Genomic DNA, 12,578 nt, shown 5'->3' on the forward strand with positions numbered 1-12,578 from the left:
TCTCCATATGGACCAGTAGCTATATGTAAATGTTAAGCCGCAAAAGTTGTTTGATATATGAATCCTGCGTGTTAGTCTCTGTGTGAATGAATGAATGGTTTGTTTACTACATAAACTGAAGCGTGTGACACTTGCCATAATTTCAGCATCTGCCAACTCAGTGAGGACATAAATACATCAACAAAATCATCAGTTCTGTTCTGAGTCACTTCACAAGTTTTTTACCGTTTCATTTGGGTAAAACCAGTGTCAATTTAAAGGTATTCACGGCAAAACGTCAAAACAACCCTCTACATTTCGAGTAAATCACTCGCATATGCGACTAAATTTTACTCTGGGTGATTAAATTATGTCTATTGTTAGCCATTCTATTGTTAGCAAATCTAAGAGTAAATTCTTAGATTTTACTCGCCAGTGTGTGTGTTCACGGCTATTATAAGATTAGCACATTTTCACTCGCTGAACACTGACTGAGGGCTTCAGAGGTTCTCTCTCCATCAAGCGATCTGTATTATTTTAGTTCATCTCAATAGACGCACAGTGCTCCTGTTTATGCCGAACTGTAAACTCTGTGTGAAGGCGCACGACTCGCCGTCGCTTTGCTGATAGCGCTGTTTCTAACACATGCAAAGAAAGAGAGAGCGAGAGTCTTACCACGCTGAATCGACGCACCAAATGTTAACTATATTCTTTGTTGTCTTCTCCTGTCAAAATAATGGAGTTTATTTAAAAATTATTCATATCTTTAGACAAGCAGAAGATATGCCGGTTTCTCCGGTAGTGGGCGGATCTAATGCACAAATGGCAATTTCATTAGCTGGCGCTGATCTAGTACTGTCCCTGTTTTGATTTCAGCAAATCATTTCGACCGAATGCAGACAACTTGATTAATATTCATGAACCCAGCAGCTCATCGATCCATAGTTAATTGTATATTGTTAGTATGGTAGTAGAATTAGTAGTAGTATTATCTTTTAATGATAATTAATATGATCTATTAATATGTTTTTTTTTTTTTTACAGAAACCCTTAATGACCAAAAATATCTTAAGCATCACCACCAGTCTTAAGTTCAGTTAAAATGACAAATATGCATTCATTAAAAGTAAATTTTTCCACAATTGTGCTACAAATATTACTATTATTTAGTAAAATGTATGTGATACTGCTACTACTGTTGAAAAAATTAATAAAACTTTATTTTTTAAAGAAATAAATCACACAGTATTTCTTCCATGTTTTAATTTTAATAGCAAATCCCCTTAATTTTCCAAAAAATTAAATGTGTTTAAATTTCATAAATTAAAAGACAAATTAAATTTGGGTGAAACTTGTTTACTGTTTTTTATAATTATATTACTTGTAGAAAAACTTTAAACTCAATTGTAAATAAGTATAAAAAATGACACTGGTTTTATTTTTAGTGATAAAAAGTTTTTTTTTTAAATTAGCATATTTTTGTGTTTTGCTTTGGTACTGAAATTGGTACCGAGAACCATGGATTTTCACTGGTATCGGTACCGAATACTGAAATTTTGGTACCGTGACAACACTAGTAGTTCCTGTTGTGTATGTCAGATTTTCTTGTTGCAATGCTGTGCCCTGTCCTGGCGAGCCTGCCTGTTTTCCCCCCTCGGGGTAGTTTGTGTTTGCTTTTGTTTCGTTTTTACTATTAATCGTCCATAAAAGCCCATCGTCCTTCAATTGAGTCCACGCTTCATCCCTCATCGGAACCATGACACTTAGGACATCTTGTGATGTAACAAGTAATGCAAATTTGAATTAAATTTAAATAAAAGTAAATGAATGAATGTAGATAATATACTACAGATTCAATAAGTTCATTTTTTGAATATACGTTGAATAGTTGTGTATTTTCAATAAATGTATTTCACAAAAGTAAATTACTCTCAAAACATCACATCTGGCAAATTGAATGATGACATTTTTAAAATATTAATTTTAAAATATTGATTTAATTTTATATATATATATATATATATATATATATATATATATATATATATATATATATATATATATAGTACAGACCAAAAGTTTGGACACACCTTCTCATTCAAAGAGTTTTCTTTATTTTCATGATTATGAAAATGGTAGATTCACACTGAAGGCATCAAAATTATGAATTAACACATGTGGAATTATATATGGAATTATATACATAACAAAAAAGTGTGAAACAACTGAAAATATGTCATATTCTAGGTTCTTCAAAGTAGCCACCTTTTGCTTTGATTACTGCTTTGCACACTCTTGGCATTCTCTTGATGAGCTTCAAGAGGTAGTCACCTGAAATGGTCTTCCAACAGTCTTGAAGGAGTTCCCCGAGAGATGCTTAGCACTTGTTGGCCCTTTTGCCTTCTGTCTGCGGTCCAGCTCACCCCTAAACCATCTCGATTGGGTTCAGGTCCGGTGACTGTGAAGGCCAGGTCATCTGGCGCAGCACCCCATCACTCTCCTTCTTGGTCAAATAGCCCTTGATGCCTTCAGTGTGACTCTACAATTTTCATAGTCATGAAAATAAAGAAGAAAATAAAGTGTCCAAACTTTTGGTCTGTACTGTATATATATATATATATATATATAAAACAAGTAACAAAGTTTTGTGTAGCCTGGCTTTTTATATTATCATTTTATTTATTTATTTATTTATTTTATTTATCATTTTATTTTGGAAATCATGATACATTTTTTTCCATGATTGTTTGATGAATAGAAAGTTAAAGAGAAAATGGTTTATTTGAAATAGAAGCATTTTGTAATATCATAAATGACTTTTTTGTCACATTTGATCCATTTAATGTGTCCTTGCAGAGTAAAAGTATTCATTTCTTTAAAAAAAAATATTTTGAACAGGAGCGCGAGTTCTGATTATCTTTATAGACAGATGACAAAGTAGAATATAGCTCTGCTCATTATTATCTACAGTAGCTTAGTACCTCAAACTAAATATCTTAGTCACAGATGGGTTCATCCAAAGATTACTTCTTTTATAGTACTTGTAATATCAAACAGGTACCTTTTATTGTTTTGCCTGATCACTCATGCTCCGATCACCCAAGGAGAATGTTAATACAAGGTGTAAACGGGGCCGAACACAAGAACAAGATCAGCACAAAGAGATCAACAACACCTGAACTGACTGTCTGCTTCATTTACTTCTTTCTTTTTTCTCACTTAGCCCTTAATCTGGCTGGTAAAGCTCTTAGCAGCTGGTTGGACATTTGGTGAACACTTGTCCCCTAGATATGATCTCATTCCTGTGGCATAGAGAGAGGACTGGCATGTCTTCAGTCCAGCTGGCACGACGGCCTACACACACACAGAAGACAGACAATCACATCATGTTTTACTCATTGTGCCTTTATACATGGGGCATATACTGTATATGGTTGTAATTCTTAATAAACAGCTTTAAAAAAAAAAAAGAAAACAGATTCACGTGTTAGCGGTTTCTGTTAGCAGCTACTAACAGTAACAAAGATATCATTTGACTAACTATGAGAAATGCAAAGAGAGGAAACGTCGGAGTTACTGAAAGACATAGTTTATCAAAAAGGTTTATAGCAGTGGAGTGTTCATTTTTTGGGGGAATGGTGCCTTTGAGTGAAACAAAAACATTTGACTGTGTGGAGCAATCGCACACACTCCACAAGTGCCTCACACTGACCACTGCCACCACAAGGTCTTTTGTCCCCTATCATCTAATTAGTGTTTCCAAGACTAATCTATTGCACAGCACCTGAGGGCCGGAGGTTTCAAATGACTGGTAATTACAGATGAAGTGATCAAGTTATTGAGTTTGTCTCTCTCTTTTTCTGTGTGAATGTGCACAGAGAAAAAGAGAGAATGTGGTAAATGTGTAATCGGAGCCATTCATTAGAATACTGTACATCATAACAGTTGTAGGTTGAGCCATTTCAGAGAGATGCAGTTTGTGTGGCCGTAACCTTGTTAATATGCAGAATAATTTTTATATATTTGAAATTAATCAGTCATTCCAATTGTGCAGTATACTGTATGTTAACCATGTTGGGGAAGCTACATTAAAACTGTTACTACTTACATTGGAATATGAAGTTCTTAATGATAAAATGATACCGGACAAGTGTAACATTTTAACATTTATCGAGTAAGTGTTTAGATAATACTGGAGCAAAAATGAATAAGGTTCCACTAGCTTTGAAGCCTGTTCATGCCTAGGTTGATAACTACATGATTTATTGATCGTTGTAAAAAAAAGAAGAAGAAAAAAACAAGTCCACACAACAGTTATAACGATAAAAAGAGAGGGACAATAGCATTGAAATCACTTTCAGAATATTTTTTAGGTGATAAACGATAAAAACTTTGACAGCCAAATAGATTCCACTCAATGTTTGAGCACTTAAAGTGGCATGCTAATATTGTTATTGTCATAGTTATCTTTTTAGGTGTGAACAAACCTTTAGTCTTACTGTTTCATCAAACAAGGTAGTTTGTCCCATCTGGAGTGTAAACAGAAGCCATTCATCTTATTAGAAGTCAGTGTATAATTGTAATGATTTTGAAACTGTCATAAGCTTAGCAACATGCTAAAGTCAAACTCTGTTGAGAACAACTTCCAATTTGCCATGGTGAATGTTACTTGTGTGACGTACAAAGTTTGACCATTCCAGCCATTGCTTTTGAGGTTCCTTTACAGTTACTGTAGGATGCTGCCCTACATATGTAGCTAACCAAATCATCTTGCTCTGTTTTATAACAGACTGATGCACTATGTTGTTCTACATGTGTGTGCAGTGAGGAGGAGCGTGTGTCTCGACACAGGGATCACCATCATTACGGAAGCGAGAGGTACCGAGAAAGCTCGAGAAGAGAAGGAGTGAGAGACAGACATCGAGAAAGAAGACACAGAGACAGGAATGAACAACATAGATCCTCACGCAGGTAACACACCGGGTCAGAAACTCACCAGGGTGCTGGACAGTAAAAGAAAAATAACAAAGATAACTAAAATGCCCCAGATGAAGGGCAGAAAATGTCCCTGCAGTGAACATTCTATTTTTTTTTTTCTATTATCTATTATCTAACATTTGGTATCTATTTTATAATATTTTGTTTTAATCCTATCTAGCTATGGGTTTAAAGGGGTAGTTCACCCAAAAAAATGAAAATTCTGTCATTAATTCACGGTTTCCGCGGGGCCATAAAAAGTCATAAAAAGTCATAAATTTAACAATAAGAATTTAAGGCCATAAAAAGTCATAAAAACGTCCGGATTTTCCATACAAGGTCATAAAAAACATTTAGCCACGTCTTAAATTGATATGCTAGTCCATTAATTTGTTCTTCCATCAAAATGCCCTAGCAGCGGCAATCATTTGGCATTCATTTGTTTCGCCTGTTGTAGTTCTGTATGAGGAATCTGGGTGGTCTTTCACAGGAACCCGCGTGAACTCCGAACATACTGTATCATACTGAGTCACTGCTTAGCTTAATTGAAATCATCCTGGCTATCACAATGGGAAAATGTACCTTTAAGGATCTATGGCTCGAAGACGGTGCGTTTAGCCCGCCGCTAACAATCGGTATCAAGCATCCAAACACAAGACGCGGAAAAGCTGAACTGAGTAGCTGGTTACTCGCGCGCTGTGTTCGTTGCGTAGAGAGAGCCGCATATCACGGACAGTCCCTCCTGCACATGAACGAACAAATACTAATCGCAGTTTTGAACAAACAAAAGGATATGAAAGAGCCCAATTCAATACCACGGTGTTCAGGTGTTCAGGGCTCACGCAGAGAAAGGCGTCTCAAAACGCTTGTACACCGAATTTGCTTCTTTTTGCTCTTATGCCGACAAATACATACAAAATATGTCAAAATATTAATCTATAAAATTGGGAACAAAAATTATTCAGCACCTTATAAAGCACCATGCATTGCTTATGTGGTTTTTTTTTCTGAATTGCTAATGCAACCTTTTCACACCACAGTCTGAACAAAATGAAGCATTGCTTGGTAATTGGTCAACAAAGTATTGATAGTTGTGTAAATATTGTCATAATAACAGTTGTCTGTAGTTTTGGTTTATTGTAATCCATTACGTACATTTCTATCAAAGTTATGACATTATCAAGACAAATGTTTTCTGACACAGTTTAACCCTAAATTCTTGTAATATTTTATAACCATTTTAGAAGCAATAGCAAATAAACTGTAATAATGTGAGAAATGTTCAAGGTGTCTGAATAAATTTTGGTTTGATTGTATATTTAATTTTTACATTAAATAGACTATCCAGTGCTATTTTACATTTAATTATTCGATTTCTGTACCTGGACACCTACAAACTTGAAAAAAAATTGAACACTGTAAATAGCAAAAATAAATAAAAATGAATGAACGTACAAATTAAACAATTTCAAACAGGGCCCACTGGTACAACCTTCAGCGGAGCCTCGCAAACCCCAGCTACGGCCCTGCCTGTGGGTGTTGAATACTGTGACCAAACACCAATAACACTTGTTATTTTGGAAAGTAATGCCATACAATAATTGTTAATTTACAATGTTACTTAACAATTGTTAAGTGTAAAAAAGAAGCGAAGACTTCAGTTTCTTAATCTTAAGAAATAATAGAATAACTCTTTAATAAATAAAACTTGTTCCTTTCAATGAAAGTCAATAATAAAAAAAGACTTTTGAAAGGAATTTTAATGACTGAAGTTATTTATCGTAATTCGTGTAGGTCATAAATTCAAATCCTAATAGTCATAAAAAGGTCTTAAAAAGTCTTAAATTTGACTGATTTAAACCCTGCAGAAACCCTGTTAATTACTCACCCTTATGTCGTTCTAAACCTGTAAGAAGTTTGTTCATCTTCGGAGCACAAATTAATATATTTTTGATTAAATCCGAGAGCTTTCTGACCCTGCATAGACAGCAAGGGAACCACCATGTTCAAGGACTGATGTCATTTGGACTATTTTAACGATGCCCTTATTATGCCGCATGGCCTGTTAACGTTTCAGTTTCATTGCTCTCTATGAAGGACCAGAAAGCTCTCAGATTTCAGCAAAAATATCTTAATGCGTGTTCCGAAGATGAACGAAGGTCTTATGGGTTTGGAATGACATGAGGTTGAGTAATTAATGAAAGAATTTAGATTTTTGGGCGAACTATTTTTTTAATTCCTCTTCTGACACCATAGTGACCTTAAGCTATGATCTGTATTCACGGTTTCAGAGTCCAGTATTGCTGAATGTGTAGCTAATAGTGCATTTTAGTGGTTAGATCGAAACTTACAGTTACACTTTAGTATAGGGACCAGTTTTCACTATTAACTATTTGCTTATTAGCATGTATATTAGCTGTTTATTAGTACTTATAAAGCACATATTATGCATGACCATATAACTACATCCTTAATCCTACCCAATACCTAAACTTAACAACAACCTTACCAACTATTAATAATCAGTAAATAGGAGTTTATTTAGGCAAAGGTCATAGTTAATTGTTAGTTAATAGTGAGAACTGGACCTTAAAATAAGGTGTGACAAAATTTTAACACCATACCAAATGCATGTACAATATGTCCACATACAAAACATGCCATTAGAGCTTCACATCAGTCACATCATGCAGAATAACACGCAAAGGTGATATTCATTGGGGGCAAAGCATCTTATATAACCATAATATATATATAGATCATGTGACGACCTTCTATCTATCACTCTCATTAGTGGAAGCAGTAGGAGGCGTCATGATAGTGATGACGCAGATAGCCACAGGAGACACAGGCACAAACGCTCTAGACACAACCGAGGAAGCCTTGAGCCCAGCGAGGAGTGCAATGTGGACCAGGAGAACCAGTCAGAGGCCACAGAATAACTCCATGACCAGCTGGTGAGCCCGTTTGTGGACCAATAGGAGGTCTTTAGTAAAAGATCATTAGTTTTATCACCAGTCAGAGCCAACTGTGAATATATTTTGATTAATAGTATGGCAGACACTTGATAAGCCTATTTATGTTACCATTTTAGCAATTTAGCATTTAATTTCTTGAAAATATTATTTAAAAAAAAATGAAAAGGTGGTCAACAAAGAACACTATTTTTATTTAAAAATGTATTTATTCATTGATTTATTATTGTTTTGATAATACAAAATTGTATTTTTGTTGTGCCAAATGTTAATTTTGTTGAAGAAAAATCATTATAAACATAATTAAGAATTGTAAATGTGTGTGAACCATGATTTAGAGTGAAGATCACCAACAGCTGTACTGGCCTTAAAAATTAATTGAAATTAATACATTATTCAGCAAAAATGCATTAAAGTCATCAAAACTGACAGTAAACATTTTTTATTCATCAAATAATCCTGAAAAATGCTTTTCTCAACAATATTATGCAGCATAATTGTTTTCAACATTTATAATAATCAGAAATATTTATTGAGCACCAAATCAGCACATTATAGAATGTTTTCTGAAGGATCACATGCCTCTGAAGTAATAATGCTGAAAATGATGCTTTCATCACAAAAATAAATTACATATTAAAGTTAAAGTTCCTTTAAACTGATCTAAAATACAATAAAACAAGAATACTGTGAAATATTATTACAAACATCCAGCCTTTGTAAACATTTTTCAAAATAAAATATATAAAGTGTGTGTATGTGTGTGTGTGTGTGTGTGTGTGTGTGTGTGTGTGTGTGTGTGTGTATGTATACATTTATATACACACACACAGTGCACAGTAAGACCATAAGAAAGTAATACAAGTCTCCTTGAAGAATGACTTTATTGATCATTGAACCAAAGATACCAATAGATACAATATACTGCACAAGCCAAAGCATGAGATGCCAAAGCACGCATCTTACCCCACAATGATATCTAGACACACACACACCCATACAAACTCACACACACAGTACGTCTTTCACACACCACTCTTTCCTTTTTTGTTCCCAAAGTAAACAAAAAAGTCAGCAAGGCCACCAAAATATCATGTTATAATTATAAGCATTATAAGTTATCTTCCATTTTTAAAATAGTTTATTAACATTGCTTTTCTTTTTTTTATTACTCACTTTAGTTTATTTTCATATGCGACAGCATCTGAAACGTACCAACACAGAACTACCTGGCAAATGTGTCTCCATGCCGGTGGATGGAGAGAACGAACCACTGTCAGAATGAACAAAACGAAGCCGAAATCAGAAAGCCGTAGAAACATAAACCAAAAGTAATATTAGTCACTAGTACAAGTGCTTGAATCTTTTCCATTATTTTTTCAGACATCGATGTTTATAGTAAAGAATGTGCGTGAACTTCGATGCTTTTTCTAACATGTAAAACTAATGGAATTGGCGATGTGTGTCCCCCACCCAAACCCTACACATCTGAGTATCCCTTTCACCTCTCGTTTGAAGAAAACCCCTTATGTGCAGCATCTCAACGTCCTCTACCAAGAACATTAGAGTCACACAATCTGACTACATATAACACAGTGCCCATAATGTTTATACATTTCCAACTCAGTTTTTGACTGACACGCTCCTCATAGCGTCCTGAAATTGTGTTTTTAGACCCTCCAAAGTCCTTTAATATAGATTACAATCTCCACCTTCCATCTATAATGACACAATGTTCCTCTCATGCACAAATATCAACTTTGTCAACCTTGCCGACTGACAAAAGGGCAATTGTGAAAGTGCCTCCTGGTCTCAGAGTGTGATAAACGTGCTTCTTGGTGGGCGGAGTCAAGTCGTTTGCTCCACCTTCAAGTTTAGAGTCTGAGCTCCTAGTACCCTTGAATGAGGTCCATGTGTCATTTCCTGCTCCTGGGGGGCAGTCTGTATCATAAGCCTTGCCTTTCAAGGATGTCTCGGGTTCTAAAATCCACCATTTTATTTGTCATTATAAGGTCTGTGGTGTAAGCTCCACCCCCTAGTGCAGGTCAATGTGATAAGCCCCTCCCTCATGCAGAGTAGTCCTATAGCAGGCTGCCAGGCCAAGAAACGATGGTGAGAGTTATCCGACCCCTCAACTCCTTGAGCAGGCGGACCAGAGCCGTGTGTGTCATTCCCCAAGTGCTCTTCCCGTTCACCTCCAGCAGGATGTCTCCACAGCTAATTTGAAAAAAAAGAAATGGATGAAGCTTTAGTATGTTTGGCAGTTTATTTATAAGTGCTCTACAAAAAGCATGGTTTCTGACAATAGTAGACATATATATATCCAAGCGCCTGTACCGTATCCTGCCATCGTTGTAGGCCGGTGTGCCCTCTACAATAGAGCGGATGAAGAAAGACTGGTTACAGTTGATTTCTTCTTGTCCACCCACAATACTGAAACCCAGACTGCCAGACGTGCTCCTGCGGAGGACAATGTCTTTACAGCAGTATAGATGTCTGGAATGGACAGAAAATTCAAGGTTAATTTTATTGTCATTCAGAATCAGCAGACATGCATAAATCAACAAATTATTCACCAAGGACACTAGGGATAGTTCACCTAGACATGAAACGATGCACTTTTATTGCACCTTTTATGGAATGGTAACTGATTGAAAGTGACTGATTGTTGTTATCTTGTTCTATTGAAACAAAATGAGGGTAAATGATATAATTTCTGGCAACATTTTACATTAAGGTGTAATTCGTTAACATTAGCTAAAGAATTGGGTACTACTGTATGTACAATAATTTTACATCATATAATAATCTTGATTAATGTTAATTTCTGCAAATAAAGTATTAATATGTTTCAAAAATTTCAAGTTGTATAAATTAGCTAATAATATATATTATTATTATTATTATAGAAAAAAGGGACAGTGATAGTTAATTTCTGATATACAGTATAAATAAATATAAAGTTTTAAACTGGGCTGTTGTTATTATTAAAAGGTATTTTGATTATTTTTAATTTCTGCAAATATATAAATACATTTTATTAAATTCCACATACTGAGTATAGGTATACATTTTTGTTTAAATTATATTGTATAAAATATGATTGTATAAAAAATTATTATTTTAAAAGAAAAAAAAAATGGAAAAACAAGAACAATGTGATTGAGACGTTTGTGTTTTTGTGTTCACGGAAACATGGCTCAGCAACAGCGTTCCAGGCGGCGCTATTCAGCTCAATCAGCTGACGTGCTATCGAGCAGACAGAGCCCTGTTTGTTTTTACATCAATGACGCATGGTGTCGCGATGCTGTTGTGATCTGCAAACACTGCTCACCCCTGGTGGAGTTTATGATTATTAAGTGCCAGCCGTTCTATCTGCCGAGGGAATATACTGCCATACTGCTCATTTCGGTTTACATTCCCCCGAACAACATCAACAGCAAATGGAACGACGCACTGAATTAACTGTACCAGCACATCAGTGAGCAGCAGAAAGCACACCCTGATGCTTTTCGTAAACAGTTAAACCATAACACCGAAGAGCGCCAGTATGTTTTCCTCTGAGGTGCTCGTGCATCGCATTTGTGCTGCCGTGGTACACCATATCGGTTTTGCAAAGGGAACAAAGGGCCATTTTATTTGGCCTCTGTTTAAAGTATTCCCATACTTTTGATAACAGTGGTCTCTGTCTCCATTCCCAGTATGCCATTAAGCGAGATGTAAACAGTGTGACGCGTCGACGCATTTCACGCACGTTGACATATTTTTGTAGTCGACGTAATCGATGACAGCTGAGAAGATCATTGGTGTCTCTCTCCCCTCCCTCCAGGACATTTATGGAACCCGTCTCACTCGAAAAGCCCTCTGCATCGCAGGTGATCCCACCCACCCGTCACACAGCTTCTTCAGTCTGCTGCCATCACGGAGGAGACTGCGCAGTCTCCAGTCCAGGACCAGCAGACTGAAGGACAGCTTCATCCATCAGGCTGTCAGGAAGCTGAACTCGCTCCCGAACTTAATTTTATTATGTCTTTTTTACATACCCTTATTGTATAGTTGTTTCTTATATTTTATTTTTGAGCTAGATTTTTAGGCTCTACTGTTAATGTTATCTGTAATCACGGGGGTCTGAGAGTAACGCAATTTTCCATTCTCTGTATGTATGTACTGTTCATACATACATGTGGAAGAATTGACAATAAAGCAGACTTGACTTGACTTGAGACACTGAAGGCAATGGGAGAGAAGAGAGGATATTGAGAGAGCAGCCGTGTTACCCAGAGTGCTGTGTAAAGTATAATTTGCCTAGATTAATAAAATGTTGTTTATTATTACCTGATGCCTAATGCAGTAGCTAATGTTAACAAATGTAGCCCGATTTTACAGAATTATCATTTCTGGGTCAACTATCCATTTAAGGGAGAAATATAGAAGTGCATTTCAGGAGCTGAAGTGAAGAGAGAAATTCACAATAAATAAAGGATTTAGAAGGAGCTTTCGGATATCTTGGGGAAATAAATGAGTTGCAGATGGCGAGCATTACTGGAAGAATCGATTTGTGCTTAAAGAATTACAGTCTCTGCAAAAATGCTACTGTTATAGATATTTAAAATATCGAAGGCCAGATAACAACCGTGTCTAAGAGCT

The 12,578-nt window shown here is 35.8% G+C and overlaps 2 protein-coding genes across 6 annotated transcripts in view; one reads left to right on the plus strand and one right to left on the minus strand.

Moving 5' to 3' along the window:
* Positions 1-7,976, plus strand: part of LOC132092538 (pre-mRNA 3'-end-processing factor FIP1-like) — a 29,361-nt gene extending 21,385 nt beyond the window's left edge. For all 3 annotated transcript variants that reach the window (XM_059498814.1, XM_059498816.1, XM_059498815.1), the window contains 2 exons: positions 4,804-4,950; positions 7,751-7,976. In XM_059498814.1, the coding sequence (XP_059354797.1) occupies positions 4,804-4,950; positions 7,751-7,898 (295 nt within the window). In that variant the 3' untranslated portion in view covers positions 7,899-7,976. The remainder of the gene's footprint in view (positions 1-4,803; positions 4,951-7,750) is intronic.
* An 820-nt stretch (positions 7,977-8,796) lies between these two features.
* LOC132092535 (E3 ubiquitin-protein ligase LNX-like) overlaps positions 8,797-12,578 on the minus strand; it is a 77,183-nt gene continuing 73,401 nt past the window's right edge. For all 3 annotated transcript variants that reach the window (XM_059498811.1, XM_059498813.1, XM_059498812.1), the window contains 2 exons: positions 10,269-10,427; positions 8,797-10,148 (listed from right to left, as the gene is read on the minus strand). In XM_059498811.1, coding sequence (XP_059354794.1) covers positions 10,013-10,148; positions 10,269-10,427 — 295 coding nt within the window. In that variant the 3' untranslated portion in view covers positions 8,797-10,012. The remainder of the gene's footprint in view (positions 10,149-10,268; positions 10,428-12,578) is intronic.

This window comes from Carassius carassius, chromosome 18 (genome assembly GCF_963082965.1).
Source record: "Carassius carassius chromosome 18, fCarCar2.1, whole genome shotgun sequence".
NCBI lineage: Eukaryota > Metazoa > Chordata > Actinopteri > Cypriniformes > Cyprinidae > Carassius > Carassius carassius.